The sequence below is a fragment of the Medicago sativa genome, chromosome 1 (assembly GCF_051527215.1).
Source record: "Medicago sativa cultivar Bolivia chromosome 1, Bolivia_mono, whole genome shotgun sequence".
NCBI lineage: Eukaryota > Viridiplantae > Streptophyta > Magnoliopsida > Fabales > Fabaceae > Medicago > Medicago sativa.
This window is the reverse complement of record NC_140749.1, coordinates 90,269,012-90,292,301: the sequence shown is the minus strand read 5'-3', so window position 1 is coordinate 90,292,301 and position 23,290 is coordinate 90,269,012. Positions and strand designations below refer to the sequence as shown.

Genomic DNA, 23,290 nt, shown 5'->3' with positions numbered 1-23,290 from the left:
GTTTTGGTTTTCCCTCGCACCAAACAAACACCATTGCCACTATGGCACTATATAAACTCTTCTTCCACCTCTCTCTCTTCTAACTAACCATATCATTCTCTTCCTAAATTTTACTTCATCTTTCTCTTTCTCTCTTTCGAGAAGCTTCTGCTTGTGAAGGTGGAGCTTCTCGTCGTTTCTCATCCTTTCTGTTACGATCAAATTCGTGCATCTTCTTCTTCTTCTTCTTCATCGGTAATGCTTTCTTCTCATTTCTCTTTGAACAATCACATTCATTTTTTAGCGCGCGTTATCGATTTCGTTTGTATATTTTCTTGAATCGGTTAGGTTTTTCAATTTTTCTTCAATCGTTAAACTGTTACTTTAATTCGCACATTTATTGATTGATCTGAAAATGTACACATTGATTAATGCGTGAAATGATTATGAATCTATGAATTTTTGTTAATCGAGGTCTTCGTCACGTTTTTTCATCGTTTTCTGGTAATTTTGCAGTATTACTTCACCGATCAAAATGCATAACAAGGACGTTTGTTCTCCGTCATCCAAAAGCGGTTACGGCATCGGCGTCAACAACGCCGGTCACATGCAGTCGAACGCCGGCGTGTTTGCTTCGCTGTACTCTGCTCTGAGTAATGATCTTCCATCATCGCTCGCCGGAAACAGCAGCAACGGCGGCGGATTTTCGCTTTATCCTTACTCTGACCTTGGAACAGAGTACGACTCATGCGTGATACAGAAGCATCAGGATATGGTGAATCGTCACAGTATGTTTCTCAGTCGTCTCCTGGAAAGTTCCAAAGAAGTTGAAGCTCTGCAGCAGGAAAACGGACAGCTCCGTGCCGTGAACAAAGAGTTGCAGAAGAATCTGAACCTTCTCGTTCAAGCTTCGCTGGAGAACCGATTCAATGGTGGCGGATCCTCCGTCCAGACTCAATCAACTCCGTTTGATGTGTTGCAAGGTTTCCGTGGCTTGAATCTTGGAGATGGAAAGGAAAACTGTGCTGATTGGAATAGCAATAACATCAATAATAATAACAAGGAGTTACAGGAAGCTTCCGAATCTGATGAGAGTCCGACGAGTGTGATTGAGAATAACGGTGTTGAAACGGAGAGGTTCTCGCTTCCAAAGAGCATTTCTGTTAGATCCAATGGCTACTTGAAGCTTGCTCCGCCTCCGGCCGTCGTAACTAACAACAATGCTTGCCGCACCAAAGGCGCTACTCGCTCCCGCGCTTCCTCCACTCAATCTGATACAGTTGTAAGCACACGCACGTTATGATTGCTTTTATTTTATTTAATTAATTAATTAATTAATTATTATTATTATTATTATTATTATTATTATTATTATTATTATTATTATTATTATTATTATTATTATTATTATTATTATTATTATTATTATTATTATTATTATTATTATTATTATTATTATTTATTTTATTTTATTATTATTGCTGCTATTGTTATTGTGATCTTAGCTTAATTTAATGTGTAATTATTGCTTTTATAGTTATAAACCAAATTTGACTTGCTTGTTAGTAGCTAATTATTTTCCTTCCAAATGAAGTAAAACCTTGCTTGTCTGTGTCATTACCTGTTAGCTGTAACAAACCTTGTAGTTTGGTTGTTTTTTCATTTGCGTGTGCTTTTTGCAAAGATGCAAGTTGACTCCAGTTTATACTAGTTGTTGGTTAGTAGTGTTGCAGGACCAAATTAGCTCTAGTTTGCCATGAGGCAAAACAGATGAGCTAAACTTTGAAGCCTTTCTGTGACATTTTAACCTGTGTTCTGTGCCAATGTGCTCTGTATATGGTTTCAAATTGCGGATGCATCACCTGATGCGCCCACGGTATTGTCTGCAATCGCATCAAGCCGCAATTGTGGTGTGATCATAAATCACATTTGAAACCACGTCGCAGTGCCGTAATGAGGGAATTGGGTGCAGAAAACTAGTGATCACACAATTTATTTTTATACTTTACTTTATCTTTATATCATAGATTTAGAGAGTATTTTAAAGAACTAGCGATATTTTAAACTAATAGATGGCTGATATGAGATAAAGATTTTAGAGAGGAAACGGAAGATACATGAGCCATAAAATAAATAATAGTAAATTATAGTATTTATGCTAATAAAAATTAAGTTGACGCCACAAGGACGACAATACACATCGCAATAGCTGCAATATTGCAAAGGCAGCGACTGCAACAGCGGCCGCATTTTAAAACCGTGGTTGTTTGTGCTTGGTGTCATGTTCCAATTAAGTTAAATTTTGATGCAGCCATACAGTTTTTACATTATAATTAAGGTGGTTAAATAATTTTTCTCACACTTCTCAATAAACTCTTGAAATAATATATAGAACTAGCAAGACTAGGAAGATTGATGAGTCATACAATGTCTACATTATAGGAGTATTTAAGAGGTCAAATATATACTATTTTTCTACATTTCTGAATTTTAAGACATTTATGATAGCCATGTATGGAAATTTGCAGTGCTGTTGGTAGTGGTTTGTATTTTAGTCGCCAAAATCAATACCTTGGTTTTTCTAAGTTTTAAAGGGGATAAATGGTTGGACTGGTTTTACAAGTAACAAGTGATGCAGGGGATGCAGAATATGTCACTCAATTTCTTTTCATGGTTTTTTCCACTGCTGTTGGTGTAGCTTTCAAATAGACGTATAGTGTGCTGCTTATAGTTTGTCTCCATTTAGTTATTTGTTTTGTTACTCACTGCTGACTATGGTAATGTCTTGAATCTTCATTGGTTAGCCTTGGACACATCTTGTGCTTGGGATTAGCCTCTATTATTAATATATGCTTTGATTTATTTATGTTGAAAATAAGGACAATACTTCGAGATAAAGATGAATGGATGTAAATAATTGTGTTCAATTTTGAAATGGTGTTTTCTTGAATGTCCTGCCTTGCCATTCCTTGACAGTCATACTAATGTTTCTTTCATCTTGACTGATTGTATTTTTCATCTTATTGTTTTTTTTATTTGATTCATATTCAATGCTCTGCCATGCCTTGACGTTCATAATAATGTAAAAGTAGATTGTAGATGCATCACCGATTAATAACAATGAGTGGACATTATATAGATTTGATTGTTGATATTCGGAAGAATTGATCATTGTTGAAATTTTGTGTTACTATGCTGCAGCAAAAGGTATTTGTGCGAGGAGGGCAGAAAGAGGAAGAGCCTCTTGAGATGGTTGTGTACAACCAGGGGATGTTCAAGACTGAGCTCTGTAACAAATGGCAGGAAACTGGCACATGCCCTTATGGAGACCACTGTCAATTCGCTCATGGCATTGGGGAGCTTCGCCCAGTGATCCGCCACCCACGCTACAAAACTGAGGTCTGCAGGATGGTCCTTGCTGGGGTTGTATGCCCGTATGGCCATAGATGCCATTTCCGTCATGCACTTACCGAACAAGAGAAAGCTATGTCACAATCTAAGCCCAGATCAATGAAGCTGGAAAGATGAATGGTCTCATGGAGTTGTTTGTTTGACTCAAAGCATATACAACGGTACATAATAATATTCTTGATTGTGTAATTACAACAATTTACAAACAGGGACAGTATGAGCTAGCTAAAAATAATTACTTTCCATTAGAAAGTAATACCAAAAAAAAAAGGGAACGCTTGCAGCAAATTGAGGTCTATAGCAGGATTCTTGAGGAGAATGTGTATTGCCCTCATGTCTTTCTTTTTTCTCCCCCATAAGTTTGACACTTTGAATTTTGAGCATTACATACAAATACGTCTATATTGGTCCCAACATAACGAACCAAAGGGAAGGTACTCTATGAAATAATACCATTTTTTGGTAGTTTTGTAATGACGCTCGTTCCATACTCTGCAAAGTTAGCAATTTCTGATTGTGCTTGTAATATGATGTTTCTAGTGGTCTATTTTTCTATACTTATTCTTTTAAGGTATTAATATTTATATCTATATAAGTATTGTTTATCAAGTAAACTTTTTTTTTTGGCAAGAGTTAAGTAAATAACAATGTTCAAAATGTGTACTCGTCCATAATAGTATTTTTAGTATTTTAATACTTTTACTTGCATTCAGCTAAAGACTCCTTAAGTCTTACTGAACTATACAGGAGTTTAGATTATGTTAATTTTAAGATATTTATTTTTATTTTACGAAGTACTCTATCTGCTTCAATTCAATTATGTGTTTAGTGAAAAAAGATACATTTCTGTGTAAAAAATGTAAGAATAATGTTTGTAATAAATCTTAAATCATAATAGTAAATCATTTGTGTCGGTTTTGATGATTTATTTTTATACAATAGCATACTAGTATGTTTCGCAAACTTAACTCATTTGGTAGGGACGTTGCATTATATATGTAATGGTGTCCGTATAAGCCAAACAAGAAAAAGAAAAACAACTACAACAAAATTAAATGGGGTTCTAAACACCACTACAATCATCAGATAATAAAACAAACATCCTTGAAGGAGGGTTTTCTAAATAAGTAGCTCCTGAGTCGCCTTCACTATCCAAGTTGGTATAAACATCCGAACACTTGTTAGCTTTTGGATACACATGTGTGACCCTAACCTTTCAGTTTAATGTCATTAACTCTTTGATTTTTCTTTTTCATAATGTTCCTTCCCATAACACTCCCATTGATTTTTTTTTTCATAATGTTGACTGTCATTGTTTCCATGTTGTAAATTCTGAATCACAGTGATTGAATCACTCCCAATGAATCCATTTGAACTTCAATTCTTAATATTCTCTGCCTTCTAGCTATGCAAAGGCCCTCGTATAAACCCCTAATTCTTCATACATATTACAAGCAATAGTAGCACCAAAATATTTCATGGATCAAATATGTGAGGCTGTAGAATTGATTCTGGACTAAAAAAAAGATGAACCAAGCAAGCACATATAGTAAATGCCACCGTCAAAGTAATGCGACATGACTAACTCCACCGAAAATTTTACCTCGTGCATTTGCTTTGCATTTAAACCTCTATACCCACTCACTGTGAAATTCCTAAAACACCCTTAAGTATAACATACTATAAAAAATGAAAGTTCAAACTCACTTTCTACATACCGGGTGGCACTTTGGTGATATAATGTCACCGTGACATTAAATCTGGGCCACACAAAACACACATTTGGTTGGCCCAGATTTAATGTCACCCATACAACACATCTGGGCCACACAACATAACCCTTTGTGTGGTCCAGATTTAATGTCACGGTGACATTATGTCACCAAAGTATTACCCAAAATGAGTATGATGTTTGGAAAATGTCATTCTGTCAGTATGAATAACGTTCAGCATGAATTTTCAAAATTAGGGGCAATTTGGACAAAAAAAGAGAGGAAAGTGAGGTAAAAAACGTGCAGTGGGGTATATGTGTTTTTGCATGTCTTTTTCAACGTTTTCCACACGTCAACCAGTAGTATTTATTTGATGTTTGTGTTCCATAATGGTTCATCGAAGATAAGAATAAGAAATTAAGCAAGAGAGAGAAAGGGAAAGGGTGAAAGAGCTTGAGGAAGTTATGGGATATGGGAGGATCGGTAAAACAGATCTAATTCATCTGATCTGATCTGATCTGAATAATTTCTTTACCGATTCCACCCATTCCTATTATTTCCTTTTGTTCCTCTCTTTCCACTCTCCTCTCCAATTCATCCATTTCTGTTACCACCTTTCTGTGTAAGTTTTCTTTTATTTGAATGAGAAAGCTTTTATTTTTCTTTTAATCTTTGATCTGCAAATCTTTTATTTTTTACGGAAGATCTACAATTTATAATTTTTTGAATAGATCCAAACATTCATGATTCCATATAGTATCAACTTGCTATATAATTTGAAAGCAAATTAAATGACCTAAAGTATGTGTGGCAAAGTTGACAAAACTATCCAGCAAAAATATAACATTGTTCATTTTCTGGATCACATCTGAACCCGGTAGACTAGATACGAATAGTATAACTTTCACGCTTGTTAGGTGAAAATGGTAAATGGAAGGAATGATAAATAGTCTTTAAGTACATGAAATTTAGTCAATTTAATCTCAAACATAATAAAATGAGAGACTAAAATAGACATATTTTACAGACTATTTATTATAGGACTAAATTGTAAAGGGAAAGATAATATATGAACAGATAACTTATCGTAATAAAAATTACAGCGTTGAACAAATAACACAAGTGAAACTGACCCGAATTTCGTATACAATAATACTTCAGGTTAAGTCTCAATGGATAAAAAATAACGTGGTTGAGCTGGGAAATTAATCTAAAGATTGCTAATTTTTTGTTGAGATCATTAATATAATAGTTTGTTAAACGAAATTAATTTTTGTGTAAAATAGTTATACGCACCAACTTAAAGTTGAGACTGTCTTGTTTTTTTAGAAAAGAATAATACTATGACATATCTAAATGGATGTACTAGAGAATAAATTATACTTTTCTTTTGACAAAAAAATTATACTTATTCTCAGGTGCTTTGATGCTTTTCCTTTATTTAGACGAATAGGCACATGGACATGGTTGTTTTGGTGGTGTAATTTTATTTCCCTTGAGTCGATGATAGTGCTGCAATAAGAGAAAGAGGAGACACGTGGTGTTGCTCATTAATCCAAGCAAATAGACTGGGCAAGTACAAGAGTGTGTAACTGACTAAGTCAAACACTTAACGAAATGACAATAGTCGTTAAAAACCTACACACATAAATGAAAAAAATTAGTGTTTAATTGCAAGACGTATGACGAATGCCTATTTTTCATGGTTCTGTTTAAAAAGAAAATTGAACCGAATTATCTTGTTACATCAGTTTAGAAAGACATAACCCATCCTTAATATTTTGTCCCGAATCTAAATAAAATGGTTTGATGCACAAGTGATTTTAAACTTAACCAAAAATGCCTTTACCAAATATGAAATGCAATTTTTAGAATGGAATTGATTTTTCTTAACTAATTTGTACAAAAATGCCACTCCACTATTTAGAGAAAACTAAGGCTATTGGAAAGAAGAAGAAAAAAAACAAACAATAATGATATTCATCCCGAGATTCAATTTCACGAGCCATCCCGACGTGTGTTTTCCACTAAGCAGTTTTTGTTGACTTCCCATTCCTATATTGACTCCCCCCATAATTTCCTTAAAACATGCTTTTTAATTGGTTGATCACCGTTTCGGGTTGTATTCGGGATAAGCAGCTTCGGGATATATAGCAATGCTGAAAAACGAAACCAAATCGAATTATAAGACTGTAGCTAATGAAAATAATGTACTAAATTACTTTATTTGCAGTTCGTTGAATCGAACAATTTCTAAATTCAAGCATATGAATGCTTAAGAAATTGAATCGGAGTACATTCAATTAATGAAGAATTCCATTTGAAAAATGAGATTTAACAACAGCTAAGAGCAAGCGACTGATTTTTGTATAAGATTTATGTGATAAAGCGACTGATTAAGTGTATTGAGAGACTGATATAATAGTATTAAAGAAATATTTTAACACGAGACTATTTTAATTAAAAATGTATACAATCAAAGATTATTTTAAAATTTTGATAGTTTCATGCCAAAATAACTATTGACCCTTAATTATGTAAGAGTCTTGTTAACCTATGAAGCACGGATACGGACATGGACAGCGGACACTGACACGCCGACACAGCTAATAATTTGATTTTTTTTTTTTACATAATTCAGTATAATTACAAGTGTTGATGTCGGACATGACACATGTTCGACACCGAAACACACGTAGTCCAAGGAGTGTGTGTACCTCACTCAATACTCAAAAAAGTTGTTGTTAACTAATCCAATGAAGATCATGTTAACTCGTGCCTCAGAACACTAGTTAAGAAAGTTAGAAATAAAAAATTTCCATTAAAAACAACAATTTTTTGATTTTTATAAAGTGGAATATTCCACTTTTTATTATTTCTCAATGCAAATTTTCATATTAGTCTCATTAACTAATGCCTTGATGACACTAGTTAACATTTCTCTTAATAATACTCTCTCTGTTTCAAAATGAGTGTCGCTTTAGCAAAAAAAAATTGTTTCAAAATGAGTGTCGCTTTCAGTTTCCAATGCAATAATAACTTTTTCTTTTCAATTGTACCCTCCAATTAATACTTTGCACACTACTTCCAAAGTATTATTTTTAAAACTAACCAATAGTTAATAAGAATAATTTGATAAAATAATCATTCTCTTTCTTTTAATCATTGCATTTCTTAATATGTGTGTAAACACCTAAAACGACGCTCATTTTAAAACGGATGGAGTATTAAACTATTTTGATATCTAAAGTTTTTAAAAAAATGTATTTAAAGCATAAGTTAGCATTTACTAAAAAAGATTCCATTTCCTTCCCCCACCAACTTTACTTTTGTCCATTTATTATGTCAGGAATCTCGCTACTTTCAATAATTTTGTTCTGTGAGGCTTTTTAACCTTTATTTAGCTTTTCTTGTTTTACAATAACTCCAATCTTACACCATCATCACTACCGCCACCAACTTAAATCTAGATCTAGATAGATAGAATCCCTTCACTTCATTATAGATTGTGTAACTTCGAAGAGATGGGAGGAAAAGGGAGCCAAAGTTGGGGGAAGGCATAGGCATGGGATAGTAGGGAAGAAGTGATAACACCATATGCTCATCATGGTGCTTCTTCTTACCTACACCTCCCATGCCTACGTTTTCCCTCTATTTCTCCCTCTTCCTTTACTTTCAGCACCCTTCTCATATGGTAACTAACACTACTTCCATCTTTATTTTCAGTATATTGATCAACGTTTCTACTCTATTTTTTTGTCTCATTTAATTTTGCATTTTAACATAGTTATTATTTTCTTATAAGAAGAAGTATCAACTGGAATAACTTTTGAATTGTTGTTGATCCGTTAACATGATACATGGGAAGTTTGTTATCTTTAAAAAAACATCAATCTTAAAAGATGATTGAAAAAATGGATCAATTGCATCCAACAAAAATCTTAAAAAGTAAATCATTAACAAGGAAAATTTATTTTTTCAAAACAAAAGATAACTTAGATCCATTTTAACAAAAACAAATATCTCATATTTTTATTTTTAAAGACTTTTTTGGTTACATATTTTTTGAAGAATTTAATTTATATGTGTTTACTTTACACCTCAAAAATAAATATTATGATGTATCTGAATAGTCCTTATAAAAAAAAAAAAAAAAAAGAGATACTGTAGATCTTAATAGTAAAATTTTATTGAATGATAAACAATTTTTTAACAATGTTATTTTTTTAAGGAAAAAAAATGAATTATATTAAATCAAAGGAGCTCTAGATCCGTTTAAAGAGTGCTAGGTTATGACTTGAGAGTAATTACAATCGAAATACATAATAAAAATCGAACAACATTTCAACTAGGTAACAAGAGTAAAGCACTAAGTGAGATTAATCCATCAGAGATGAAAATCGAAAGTTAAGTTAGTGATTTTTGTTGTTAACCATTAAAAACAGGAGAGTTTCACTTTCTCAACAAATTGTTGTAATTACAGTCCATTTTGCCAAAAAAATACGGCTGCTCATTTCTTTTCTTAGAACCCAAAGCGACGCCATCTAGATCAAATGAAGCAAAAACCGAATTTTCTTAGATTTGCATGCTAAATTTGTAAATTGTGTGAAATGATAAATAATTAAAATACCAAACCAGTCTCGAAGTTGCTGTAATGACAGTTTTTTTTTCTTCTAAATGTGTTATTATAGACAATTTTAAAACATTAGTGCTCTACACATTTTGAACCAATGGATCAATTGTTGCACAAATCACAATCTAAATGGCAGTACAACACCTCTAAAAGAAAATGGTAGTGCAAGAAGAAATAGTTTAGAGGCTAAAAAAATATATTAGACATTAAATAGTTTAGAAGAAATATTAGAATTGTAGTGTAATTTTTTTTAGTTTCATATAAGTTCTCTCCACATGATGAGACATCTTATGTAAGCTAATGCTAGACATTAAATGTGCATTCTCTCGACCAGAATTCAAAATTCGATTTGGTATGTTGTGGAAATATAGCTCTTCCATTATTCGACCCATAACCAACTATGTATCTCTGTTGCTTAGAGTGTTAAGTTCTCTCAGCGTGTTGCGTTGGAGTAACCGCTGTTTGAGAGGTTGAAGCTTTTTTTTTAATCAGATTTTGGTGACAGACCCGACGATGCGGTTGACGCCGAAGCTAAAGTTGTTTAGGTGACTTCGCAGTGAAAATTGTTTCATATTTTACTCTTTTTCAAATTTTCAGTTTTCAATTTTTCACAACTGAACTATGTGTTTTGATTGGGTCAGAAAATTGAAGATGAATTAAAGTGGACAAATGAAAATTGACCCTGTGACCGTGTCAATTTGTTGACTGCAGCGAATCATAATCCATAGTTCAAGAGTACTGTTCCTTTTTTTTAACTACACCAAACAATTATCGGTAAGAAATGAAGTATAATTAAAAAAGAAAGAGAAACTTAGGACGGGCATCAATTAGGTTTGGAAAATCAAATTATTTCTCCTTTGTTTGACTCTAAGAATGCATTCAGTTTAAAAATCAATTTGAGTTTGTGGGGGTACCTTTTTTAATTCAATTCTAGTGATTAAGTGAGTCGAATACACACTAACGACACATCAAAGAACTTCAGAAGTATTTTTTTTAAGAAACTCAGTTAGTCCACACAAATTGATATCGAGGAAAATCGAAACCAAATTTTAAGGAGAATCACACTTCTAGATTTCAAGTCAATACCACCAAGGAATACTTTCACCATCTTTAAGTGCGGCATGCACCCGAGAAGAAGATGCCATCGTTAGTCTTGGGAGTTTTTGGAAATAAAAGTATATTTTTTTTCTTATTCCAAAACAAAACGTAATATTTTGTCCATATATCATCATGGATGCAATGATTATTATATAATTTTAGTGGTGTAAGATCCGTGTCTTTCAAATTACAAGAATAGGTAAACATTTTTTTTTTACTGGAATAATAATAGATAAACATTGTGTTGAAAATATTTTTATTTGCATATATATATATATATATATATATATATATATATATATATATACTCCCTCTGTTTCAAAATATATGTCGCAATTTTAATTCACATAGGTTACTTTGACCATATACTCCCTCAACGAATATTTTCAAAATATCAAATTTTTATAATTTTTTACTCCCTCCGTTTCAAAATGAGTGTCGTTTTAGGTGTTTACACACATATTAAGAAATGCAATGATTAAAAGAAAGAGAATGGTTATTTTACCAAATTATCCTTATTAACTATTGGTTAGTTTTAAAAGTAATACTTTGGAAGTAGTGTGCAGAGTATTAATTGGATGGTACAACTGAAAAGAAAAAGTTATTATTGCATTGGAAACTGAAAGTGACATTCATTTTGAAACAATTTTTTTTGGCTAAAGCGACACTCATTTTGAAACGGATGAAGTATTATATAAAATTAAAGATATTAATGATCAAAGTTGTGTATTGACATGTGTATAGTGATTGACCACAATCTTTGTTTTTTATAGAATGATATAATTATTTTAATAAGATATATACATATCAGATGGAAGGTGCATTAAAAACAGGTGTCATATATTTCCCTTGTAAGTTGTTTAAGCCAATGTGATGGCTCATCCAAATTCCAACCATTTAAAATGCAGAATATTATCAGAAGCAAGATTTTGGTAATATAATTTGATAGTTTTGTGCATATAGGAGGGGGAGAAAGCAATCAAGTATAGTATCGGCCCACAAAATAGGATGAAGTCTTGCAGATGTCAGGTTCTTCAACTTGCCCACAAAATCAAAAGCATGAGATTTCGAATTCTAATTCTATAGATGAGTACCAATTAAACCGGTGATTCGAGGAGCAATTCAAAGTTCTTTTTTCTTCCGTCAAGTAGCTAAAATCACCGCTTTAAATGAATAAATGGAGTGTCTAAGATTCGAACTTCAACCACTACATATACAGTGTCCTCAAGTGAGCTAAGTTAATTGGATATCCAAAGTCTTACATTCAATTGAAAGTAGTTTATATTTAAACCATAAATATGAAGATAGTCGAAGATTTTCAATGTAGTAGTACATCAATAAAGGTTGGAGAGAACTTATTCTAGGAATAAATGTTGCCATAATTAGCTTGCACAAAATATTTATGTCCATTCTAGTTATTTCTTTATTAAAACTTTGATATATAAAAAGAAATTTTTATTTGAATAGATTATCATAAAATAAAATTATAAATTAAATAATTTAAAAAATGATAAACTTGAAAGAAAATAATAATGAAAAAACTTGGTATCGCCTTTATAAATTGGTATAGATATACAAAATTATAGATGCTAAATTCAATTAATCTGCTTGTTAAATCTGATTGGTATAGGTGATAACCGATAAGAGACTCTAGTCTTGGTGGTGGCCGGAGTTTGAACTCCGAACCTTACATATATTATGCATTGTCAATACCAACTGACCTACGCTCACGAGGACAACCGATAAGAGACTCTAAAATAAGCAAATGTTTAAAAGTTCGATAAATAATTTTACATATATAGAAAATTAGATTGAAATTGGTGATAAAAACGACATATATTAACATTTTTTCCATCGAAATAAGTCATTGTATAACAATGAAAACTTCATTCAATAACATTTTTTTAAAAATAAATTTCGAATTAACCATAAAATCACAACAACAAAAATTGAATGACGGGTTAAATATTTGCAGTTGTACTTATAGTTTAATAGTCATCATATTTTTACATATTAAAATATATAACTTAAATTGAATTTATTTATTAGTAATTGATTATCAAGTATTTTCAAACAATAAAAAAATCAAATAGTTTTAAAAAATGCAAACTTGAATAGAGTATGCATCGTTGAAAGACTCCTAATTTGCTTATTAACAATTTCACCCTTCATTCTGAAATCTAAAACACAGTACCTCAAATCTTAAAATTTCAAAATAAAAATCTCACTACTATATTAAGGTCTTATATAAGCTAATATACCAATTTGAGTTAGTGTGCTCACAAGTCATAAGGTGTTGTGTCAGTGTATATTTTTTTGGAGAAACACATTTACTTGTTTTTCTTTTCTTTACTTTACTTGTGTAACCAAAAAGAGATATGCATTTTGAAGCTAAATGAATAATGTAATATCAGGGACGAATCCAGACTTTAGGTACATGTGGAGCTAAAATTTTAAATAAATAATAATATAAAACAATTTTTTTTTGGGTTAAATATGTTTTTGGTCCCTATAAATATGTCAACTTTTCGTTTTAGTCCCTCTAAAATTTTCCTTCAACTTTTAGTCCCTATAAAATTTTCAATCTTCACTTTGGTCCCTCTTTTAAAGTAAACTCATATGTAGAATTCATATTATTTACTAAAATTTTCCAGAAAAATTAAAAATATTATACGAATCACTCCAAAAAAATTCAGAATTTTTTAACAAAACATGAATTTAATATGAATTTTTATATATTTTACGGTTAAAAATTCATATTTAATTTGTGTTTTGTTAAAAAATTCTAATTTTTTGTAGGAATTTTTTTTTAGAATATTTTACACATTTCTGCACAATTTCATTAAAAAATACAAAAATTAAATTAAAAATAGGGACCAAAAGTAGTGATTGAAAATTTTATAGGGACTAAAAGTCGAAGGAAAATTTTAGAGGGACTAAAACGAAAAGTTGACATATTTATAGGGACTAAAAACATATTTAACCCTTTTTTTTAATCGACAAATATTATTACCTCATTGTTTGATACAATACATTACAATGAAATTCATCTCATATCCATTTGTTGAAAATGAGATAAAATGACATTATTGCTAATTGTTAATAGAGCATCTCTTAACCACGGATTACTCATTTTATTACATAGGTTACTCTTCACAACTTTCATAGCTGAAAAAACATGTTCAACACTTGCAGTTGCTACCGTGCGTGTGTGTTATATGTGTTTTATATCTACTAAAAATAAAAAAAAAATAGGAAAAAACATGTGGAGCTATAGTCCCACATTAGCTCCAACATGCATCCGCCCATGTGTAAGATGCACATTTTTGTGTGTAGTAAACTATTGTATTTGTCTTGTGCACTCCTGTGGTTCCGTAGGGTTATAAGACTAATCTTTGTCCGAGTGTTTATGTCGCAGCTTAAAACTCTTTGATTTTCGTTGTATTATACAATGATCTATCATTGATCATCTTAACAAGCTGAAGTTGCTTAACCAACGGAGCCACAAATTGTATTTGAATTTGATAACAAATCCAAATTAAAGAGCGAGACAAATATGATCAATATTTTATAAACATCCAAATTATACAAATTTACTATTTTAGAGATCAAATTAGCTACTCCAAGGTATACTCCGATTAACTTAAGGGATTATGTGTCTAAAAGCTGAAGTGAAAAAGAAAAGATGCAGGAGCAGGTTTCATGTATGGATTAATGTGAATGCATGGTAACATGATAAAATTACACATAACCACACACCAATAGAGTCCACGAAAAAGAGGCAGTGAAAAATAAAAAGGATAAAAAGAGCAGAAAACACTATTAGGAAAGTTAAAATAAAGGAAGTTGATTTAGTTTTGAGCATGCAGGATCCAATGTGTTGTTGCTGTAAAAAAAGCACAAAGGGACCACAACGTTGTTGCCTCATACTCCCTCCGGTCACATTTATAAGCAAAAAACTTTTTAGGTACATCAAATAATTAATGTATCTAACCCATAAATGTGACCGAATACATTAATTATTCAATGTACCTAAAAAGTCATTTTTTGCTTATAAATGTGACCGGAGGAAGTATACACTTTCGAGGCCTCACGCGCCGCTCTTTGTTCACCCTTCTTCAGACACAGTAACAGTAACAACACACACTTTCACATCTCCCACATCCTCCACTCACTTTTCTTTTTCCTTCCTACCATGTATCGACATCGAGTATCAAATCATTGAACTCCATTCATATCTTTAATCTTCTTAAAAACGTACTAGTTCAATGGTTTCTATTTGTTGATTTCTTAACCACTATTATAAGAACACATGTTACAAATATCATAATTTAAATATATCGACTTAAGTTAACTTTGTCACACATACTACATACTTATGCGTATTTTTTTTATCTTTAACATATTTAATTATATAATAGATAAAAGTTATGAAAATATTCATTGAGATGAATCTAATAACATATTATTTATCTTTGTATACTAGTAGAAAAATATGGTCAAAGTATGTTAGATCAATAATGCACATTGTCAAATAAGTAATCTAATATGAGACAGAGTGGTAATTAGTTGTCAAATAAGTCATCTAATATGAGACATGCGGATCTTCCAAGCTGTATTCATTTTCAAAGTGTAAAATCCGCATGAATATCATCAAATAGAATGACTATAATAGTGAATGTTGAAAATATACTGTTACTAACAATTAGCACGTGATTGGGCAGGAATTTGGAAACTAAAACACATCCAAAGGTGAAGAACTTGTTTTGGAGAATTTATAGAGTGTGTTTACCAACTCGTGTAATATTGATTGATCGAGGTTCCATTGTCTATCTATGTGTCTGGTGTGCGAAAATCAAACAAGTTGCTTCAATTGTATGGTCGAGCATATCGAAGAGTTGCAATTTACGAGTTTGGTAGCAAGTTATAGAAAGTTGTAATCAAAAAATATAAAGAGTAAAACTCATGTCTGCGGATTGGAAATGGGCTAACAACAACAAGGCGCATAATGGCCAGTATGTGAACGCAAATGTTGCAGGTTCAACTGCTGTTACAACAGTAGAGGAAGCAACACACGACAAGAACAAGTGGAAGATAGGAAACCGGTATTGGGTTTGAGATGTGCATCTGGGATATCATCATATCGAAGGGTGTTTCGTACTAGTTAAAACATTATGATCCAATCCAATAAGCCCAAGAGACATTGGTGAAGCTTTGAGACTTTTACCCTCTACGCATGATCGAATCCTGCTCTTTAACCAAATGGTTTTGCTCATTCCCAAAGTAAATGACCAAAATACCCCTACGCATGTTAACTCACGTTAGTGTTAAATTTGCGTGAGTTAACTCACGCTGCGTGACTTAAGTCACGCTGAAAAAACTACATTGAATCCCAACGTGAGTTAACTCACGTTGGTTTCTTTCATTGATAGTAGTAGTACTTTCATTCATAGTAGGCACCGCATGATTGAAATCATTTGATAAAATCATGTCATGGTTAGTGGGCAACAACAAGAACACACATACCAATATAGTGGTTTGCACTTATGAGGGCTTGGTTAAGGTGCCTACAAGCCATGCAGTGATAGTGACTAGAGTTTAAACGTGGATGCAGAACCCACTTGGATCAGAAGCTTTAATGTGTCCGTTTGATTCAGCTTTGAATATAATTGATTCTGAGAGAATTGATTCTGATAGAATTGATTCTAACAGAATTGATTATGAGAGAATTGATTTATGTTTGGATACAATTATGTAGAATTGATTAAACAAAATGATTTATGTTTGGATGCAATTATGTAGAATTGCTTTTGAATGTATAATTACTAAAATAGACATAGCTAAAGGAGAATTGATAAAGAATGAGAATTGATAAAGGGCAATAAAGTAAAATAACATGTTGTAATAATAAAATATACAAACCTATACACGTTGTTCAAGGAGAATTGATTCTAGAAAAGCTAGAAGCTAGGATTTGTAGCTTCATGGAGAATTGCTTTTGGAGGATAAAAGCAATTCTGAAAAGCTGAACCAAACACGTTGTTTTTGGCTAGAATTGCTTTTGGCACTGTAGAGAATTGACTCATTCATGTTAATTTTATTGCAAGAACCGACACAAATATATAGATCCTAATCAGGCTACCCTAGTTAAAAAAATAAGGAAACAAATCAAAAAGTAAAATACAAAATCAAAATCCTAACTGCATTACATATACTCCACTAGCCATGAAAACCAACGTGACTTAACTCACGTTGGGATTTCAATGTGATTTTTGCATAATTATAACTAGCGTGAGTTAAGTCACGCAGCGTGATTTAAGTCACGTTTCTTTTATAACTGGCGTAAGTTAACTCACGCTACGTAAGTTAACATGCGTAAGGGCATTTTCGACTTTTACTTTGGGAATGAGCAAAACCATTTGGGTAAAGAGCAGAATTCCGCATGATCTACAACTTTCAAATGTTGATTTTGAACTTGTTGCCAAGAGAGTAGCAGATCATTACAACAAAGGCAAGAATGATATTTTGGAATTTGGAGCCATTTTTTATGAATGTAAACAATGTTGCCACTTATTTTTTGAAAACTCTCAAGTTGACTTTAATTAGAGACAAGCGAATGAGATAGTATACTCTTGTATGTAGGCATGGCAACAAAACCCATACCCGCGGTTACCCGCCCGAACCAAACCCAATTTGATGGGTTTTCCCCGTTTTGACTGGGTTTGGGTATGGGTATGAGTTTTCCCCGATTTCAAAACACGGGTATGGGATGGGTAACGGGTATATAGGTACCCACCCCGAACCCATACCCAAACCCGTCCCAAATGTAAAAAATTACTTTATGTTGATATGTCATGTTATTTTGTTTGATAATTGTCATGTTAATAAAAACTACCATTGATATTTAAAGATCATCTAAATCATTCCGTCTAATAAATGTTAAAGTGAGCGCATTGTTGGATAATGTATTACAACATTGCTCTTGGGGATGCCAAAAAACTTCTATTTTTTAATAAAAAAAGTTATTCAATGCGGGGATGGGGATGGGGCGGGGATACCCGAACCCGTCGGGGACGGGGATGGGATTCAATTTCTCATCCCCGTTGGGTATGGGTAGGGTAACGGGTAAGTATATGAGAATCGGGTATGGGGACGGGGAAGGTAAAACCCGTCCCCACCCCGCCCCATTGTCATGCCTACTTGTATGAAATACCCCATCCATATTTTCATTGATGCACCGCCTTGTATCTTGGATTTGATTTTTAATTAAATGCAATGAGTTTTTTATTTCCTAAAAAAAATATATAAAAAAAAACGATTAGCACATGATTACGTTCAAACCCCTCATGACATTGTAACCAAAAAAAATAAAAAAAACCCCTCATGACATAATTATGAGGTAATGCTGACGCAGAATTACGCACAATCACCTGTGATTTTCTTTTAAGAGGACAATCACCTGTGATTAATAGATAAACGTGCGACGACCACACATGCTACCATATCTTGTTGTTGTCAAATGTGTTAGTCAGTTGGTTGCACTATATTGAATTTTTTTTTTATCTGACCCAGTTCCCAAAAAAATTTCCATCTTTGACCCCCTATGAGAATTAAATACGGAAATGACCCACTTTCTAATTTTTTTTTTTTTTGAATGCCAGAACAAGCCACGTGTCAATCCCCCATTGGTTAATTTTTTTTTTAATTTGTTGATTCCCGTCATTCCAAATGGCGGTAATGACTTTTTTCACATTAGTCAAACGACCAATGCTAGCGCGCCACGTGTACGCGTTACTGAAAATTTGGAAAAAATTTGAAACGGTCCTAGTGGGATTCGAACCCTGATCTGCTTGCACACATGAATTAAACCTTAACCATTGAGCCATCATGAAGAAGTTGATGTTTAAGCAAACTAACAAATATTAATATTGATATTACGTACAGTTTCACATAAAACTTATATTTAAAGTAATATTTTTTTATGCCACGTTAACTATTATGAACCGGTTAATATTATACTATTGGTAAAAGGTAAACATAATTGGTTTTTTATTTGAAAAAAATCTTAACGTATAGTAACACATGTACGTAAAAAATAAATGACAAAATTAATTTTCCCTAAAAAAATGACAAAATTAGTTTAATTTAAATAATTAACTTATGTTAAACCAATTGATATAATATTTTAAAATCAACAGTATATATAAATTTCTAATTTCAACTAATTAAAATATTTTTTTGGTCAAACTAATATGATGAAAATTGAAAGAAAAATTTAAATGCTTGTAAAAAAATTGAAAATTAAAAGATAAGAAAATTAGTTTTAAAAATATTAATAAATTTGAGAGTTCAGAGAATTAATAATTTTTTTATGTAATATTAATATATAAATATATATATAACATTGATGTGATAACGTCAAAAAAAAAAAACATTGATGTGAAACTGTATCTAATGTTAATATTAATGGATGTTACATTGCTAAAGTATCAACCAGAACATGATAGCTCAGTGGTTTAAGTTTGATGCATCCTCTATATCTAATCCTAGCAACCTTGCTTACTTAACCTAATTAACCCTAAACCTACTTAATTTGGCGCCCAAGATTTCTACTTCAAATGCTAGGCAAATCCCTCCCGTTTTATTTGAAAAAACCAAAAGTTATACACTCTAAACATTGAGCCTATAACCCTAATAAATGTCTTACGGTTTCCATGTATTAGTTAAATGAATTTTACCTACCTTACATCCTCTATATAAACACATATATCATTCAGCTTCTAAACCATCATTTCACACATAAAACAAAAAAAACTCTTGAGTCAGTTTAACAATGGCTAATAACTATGACATCCGAAGCTTGCTTACGTACCATTCTCTGACCGGTAATTCTTTTTTTTTTTCAGATTATATAATGATGTTCATATTTTTTTTGTTGTGTTAACAAAAATCTTCTTCATGCTTTTACAGCACCACTTGATCCTAACCCTGTGACCGAAATGGATATTGTTATCAACAAGCTACGCCTGAAGTACCGCACTTACATTGTTGAGCTTAATTTGGATCGTGTAGGTGTATTTTTGTGTTTGTTTATTATTCTGGTTTGTTATCCGACTCTTCAACCTAACAATTCCATATTTTTTTTTCATGCAGCCCGCTGTTCATCTCCCAAACATGTTTGCCCATGATTTTGGACACCAGCTTGGTCGTTATGCTACGTTGGTTGATAAACGCGACAACCAATTTGAAGTTTTGGTCGAGAGAAACAATACTGGCATATATCTGACTAAGGGATTTCTTGCGCTTCGTGATTTCTACAAGGTCAAGCTTGGTGCATGGGTGACACTGGTCTATTTAGGGTTGAGCACGTTCCAGATAAGGCTCAGGGATAGGTTTGGGAGGAGGCTGCGTCTACCAAAGTTCTCACCTTCAATGAAGTTTGAAATTGACAGATTCATGCTCCCTAATCTTCCCCCCAATTTTGTGCCCCTTCCCTTTGTGTATGACCAACTGAATTTTCAATTTTCTTACGAGAAAGTGTTGGATGGTGATGAGCTTGATTCTGGGTGGTTGGTGAGTATATCACAATGATGTTTGTTTATGTGTTTGAATTACTTTAAATCCCATATATACTTACATATCATGCTATTCATGCAGACCCTTGCTTACGGAGGTTTTTGTCAGCTCACATTGGACAAATATGCTACTTCCTTGAAGATGGTGGACGAGTGTGGCAACAAATGGATGTGCATTCTGGCTTATGGTAGACAACCATATGAGCACTTCAAGATTGGTGGCGGCTGGAAGAGGATGGTGGATGCAAGAGGGATTTCTAAAGGCGCGCATATCATGGTGGGTACTCCTGCTGCTGGAGACAACCGAACGGTTTATTTTAGGGTCATCAATAATTAGTTAAGGGATATGTAATCGTCCATCGCTTTTATTTTGAAATGTCTAGGTGTTGGTTGAGTGATCAGAGTTCTAAGCATTCTATTTTGGTTATTTAGGTCTTAGGGAGCAAGAATCTAGGAAGTTTATGTACTTGGTTATGTCAAATCTATTCCATCAGTTTATGTGATTTTTATGTTTTCACTTTGCTATGTCATTGACTGTTTTCACTTAGAAGATATATGTGGCTACCATTCTATGCAACGCCTTCCATGGCTACTAACTTAATTGTTCATTTGATCAATAGCTAATGCATGTTACAAAAAATCAAGGGCAACGGTATGTGTTAAAATGAAACAATCCAAAAAAGTGATCTTTAGAGAGTGCTATATGTATCTAATTATGACACAAAAAAATTATACAAATAATATGGTGGTTTTCTAATATTAGTAATTGGGAGTCCATCAGTCGTTAGAAAGTTTATAAGTATATTTTGAAAATACTATCAAGAATCTAGGATAAGGCTCAGGGATAGGTTTGGGAGGAGGCTGCGTCTACCAAAGTTCTCACCTTCAATGAAGTTTGAAATTGACAGATTCATGCTCCCTAATCTTCCCCCCAATTTTGTGCCCCTTCCCTTTGTGTATGACCAACTGAATTTTCAATTTTCTTACGAGAAAGTGTTGGATGGTGATGAGCTTGATTCTGGGTGGTTGGTGAGTATATCACAATGATGAGATCAAACTACAAATTCCAGAAGATCTATTAATTAAGAGCTCAGGTGACCACATAGCTTCTATTGTTGATTCTATATATCCATCACTGCTTGATAGAATGCATGAGCCATCCTTCTTTCAAGATAGCGCTATATTAACTCCCAAGAACGTGACAGTAGAAGAGATAAACGATTATGTTATGTCTATGATACCTGGTGAAGAAAAGACGTATTTGAGCTGCGATTCTCTTCTTACAAACACATCCACTGAAACTAGGCCAGATGACATACACACACCTGAATTTTTGAACACAATTAATGCATCTGGCATCCCCAATCATAAGATCAAGTTGAAAGTCGGAGTTCCTGTCATGTTGCTGCGCAATTTAGATCCAACTGTTGGCCTTTGTAATGGAACTCGACTAATAATTACAAAAATGGGTCGGTACGTTCTTGAGGCCAGAGTCATTACAGGATCCAATGTTGGCGATGTTGTTTACATACCTAGATTGTCTTTGAGTCCTTCTGATACACGTATACCATTCAAGTTTCAACGTAGACAGTTTCCCATTTCTGTATCGTTTGCTATGACCATTAACAAAAGCCAAGGACAGTCGCTAAAACAAGTTGGTATTTATCTACCTCAGCCTGTATTCTCACATGGTCAACTGTATGTTGCAGTATCAAGAGTAACATCTCGAAGCGGACTGAAAATTTTATTGCTAGATGAGGAAAACAATTGCATCAATTCTACATCGAACGTGGTGTATAAAGAAGTTTTCCGCAACCTATGAATTGTTTGGTGCTGATTAAATTATAGGAGCTTGCTGTTTAGTTTATGGATTCTTCTGCCATCAATGTAAGTATATTTTGTACTCTTATTAGTCGATTTTAATATAGTCACACTTAACTCAAATGTATTTTCCTTACATTGTGATACAGGTTTCTTTGAACTACATGTTTGCATTTGCCATCATGCTTTAAACACAAGAGATGGTTGATTCATACAGGTATGGTGTCCAAAAGTACACATAAATGAATTATTCTCATACTTTAATTAACTTATAATACGCATTGCACAAACTAACGCCTAATTTTTTATGATCTATTTGTTTTTCTTTTCAGGTTCAGCATAATGATGACATTGCATTTTTGGGAATCATTATCATTGTTATACCTTTTTTATCTTTCGATACTCTATGATTTTTAATGTTTTCAAATTTCATCTATGAACCATTATTGACAATTTATTAAGTTCCTCATTGTCAACAATATTTATTAAGTTAAGTATATTTTGCAATTTTCTAATACAATTATCTATATCAAATTTTATGACCCGTGCGGCAGCACGGGTAGACGATCTAGTATGAGCATGCACAGGTTCCATATGAGCATGCACAGGTTCGATTCTTCCCTCCCAAGACTGTGCGAATTTTTTCCAAATTTTCAATAACGCGTACACGTGGCGCGCTAGCATTGGTCATTTGACTAATGTGAAAAAAGTCATTACCGCCATTTGGAATGACGGGAATCAACAAATTAAAAAAAAAATTAACCAATGGGGGATTGACACGTGGCTTGTTCTGGCATTCAAAAAAAAAAAAAATAGAAAGTGGGTCATTTCTGCATTTAATTCTCATAGGGGGTCAAAGATGGAATTTTTTTTGGGAACTGGGTCAGATAAAAAAAAAATTCCACTATATTGCTAGACGAGCTATCATTTCATAGGATTATTTCAAGAGAAATGATATTTTGACAACTAATTTCCAACAACTTTTGGTGACAACCTTTTTCCTCTCTTTCTATTGGACAATAACAATAGAGAGAGAAAAAGGAAGAGAGAGAATAAAAGTA

At 32.8% G+C, this 23,290-nt stretch overlaps 2 protein-coding genes and 1 long non-coding RNA gene across 3 annotated transcripts; all 3 read left to right on the top strand.

Annotated features, from left to right (window-relative positions):
• The first annotated feature begins 81 nt into the window (after positions 1 to 81).
• On the top strand, positions 82 to 4,047 carry LOC146958995 (Zinc finger C-x8-C-x5-C-x3-H type family protein). Its single transcript, XM_085740503.1, has 3 exons — positions 82 to 234; positions 496 to 1,261; positions 3,181 to 4,047. Exons 2-3 carry the CDS (start codon positions 515 to 517, stop codon positions 3,505 to 3,507), a joined length of 1,074 nt encoding a protein of 357 aa, XP_085596629.1. The 5' UTR covers positions 82 to 234; positions 496 to 514; the 3' UTR covers positions 3,508 to 4,047.
• A 1,296-nt stretch (positions 4,048 to 5,343) lies between these two features.
• On the top strand, positions 5,344 to 6,919 carry LOC146958994 (uncharacterized). Its single transcript, XR_015024777.1, has 2 exons — positions 5,344 to 5,724; positions 6,521 to 6,919. It is a non-coding gene; the product is annotated as an uncharacterized LOC146958994 (long non-coding RNA).
• Positions 6,920 to 19,362: 12,443 nt separating this feature from the next.
• LOC146958993 (uncharacterized) lies at positions 19,363 to 22,246 on the top strand. The gene is made up of 5 exons (XM_085752904.1): positions 19,363 to 19,901; positions 19,987 to 20,406; positions 20,491 to 20,744; positions 20,903 to 20,907; positions 21,443 to 22,246. Exons 1-5 carry the CDS (start codon positions 19,833 to 19,835, stop codon positions 22,228 to 22,230), a joined length of 1,536 nt encoding a protein of 511 aa, XP_085609030.1. The 5' UTR covers positions 19,363 to 19,832; the 3' UTR covers positions 22,231 to 22,246.
• The last annotated feature ends 1,044 nt before the right edge of the window (positions 22,247 to 23,290 follow it).

Excerpts from the sequence above, each read along its gene's own strand:
- LOC146958995 (XM_085740503.1), top strand. The coding sequence starts at position 515 with ATGCATAACAAGGACGTTTGTTCTCCGTCATCCAAAAGCGGTTACGGC. Across the intron at positions 1,262-3,180 it reads CCACTCAATCTGATACAGTT|CAAAAGGTATTTGTGCGAGG; the intron begins GTAAGCACACGC and ends ACTATGCTGCAG.
- LOC146958993 (XM_085752904.1), top strand. The coding sequence starts at position 19,833 with ATGGATATTGTTATCAACAAGCTACGCCTGAAGTACCGCACTTACATT. Across the intron at positions 19,902-19,986 it reads TTGAGCTTAATTTGGATCGT|CCCGCTGTTCATCTCCCAAA; the intron begins GTAGGTGTATTT and ends TTTTTCATGCAG. Across the intron at positions 20,407-20,490 it reads AGCTTGATTCTGGGTGGTTG|ACCCTTGCTTACGGAGGTTT; the intron begins GTGAGTATATCA and ends CTATTCATGCAG.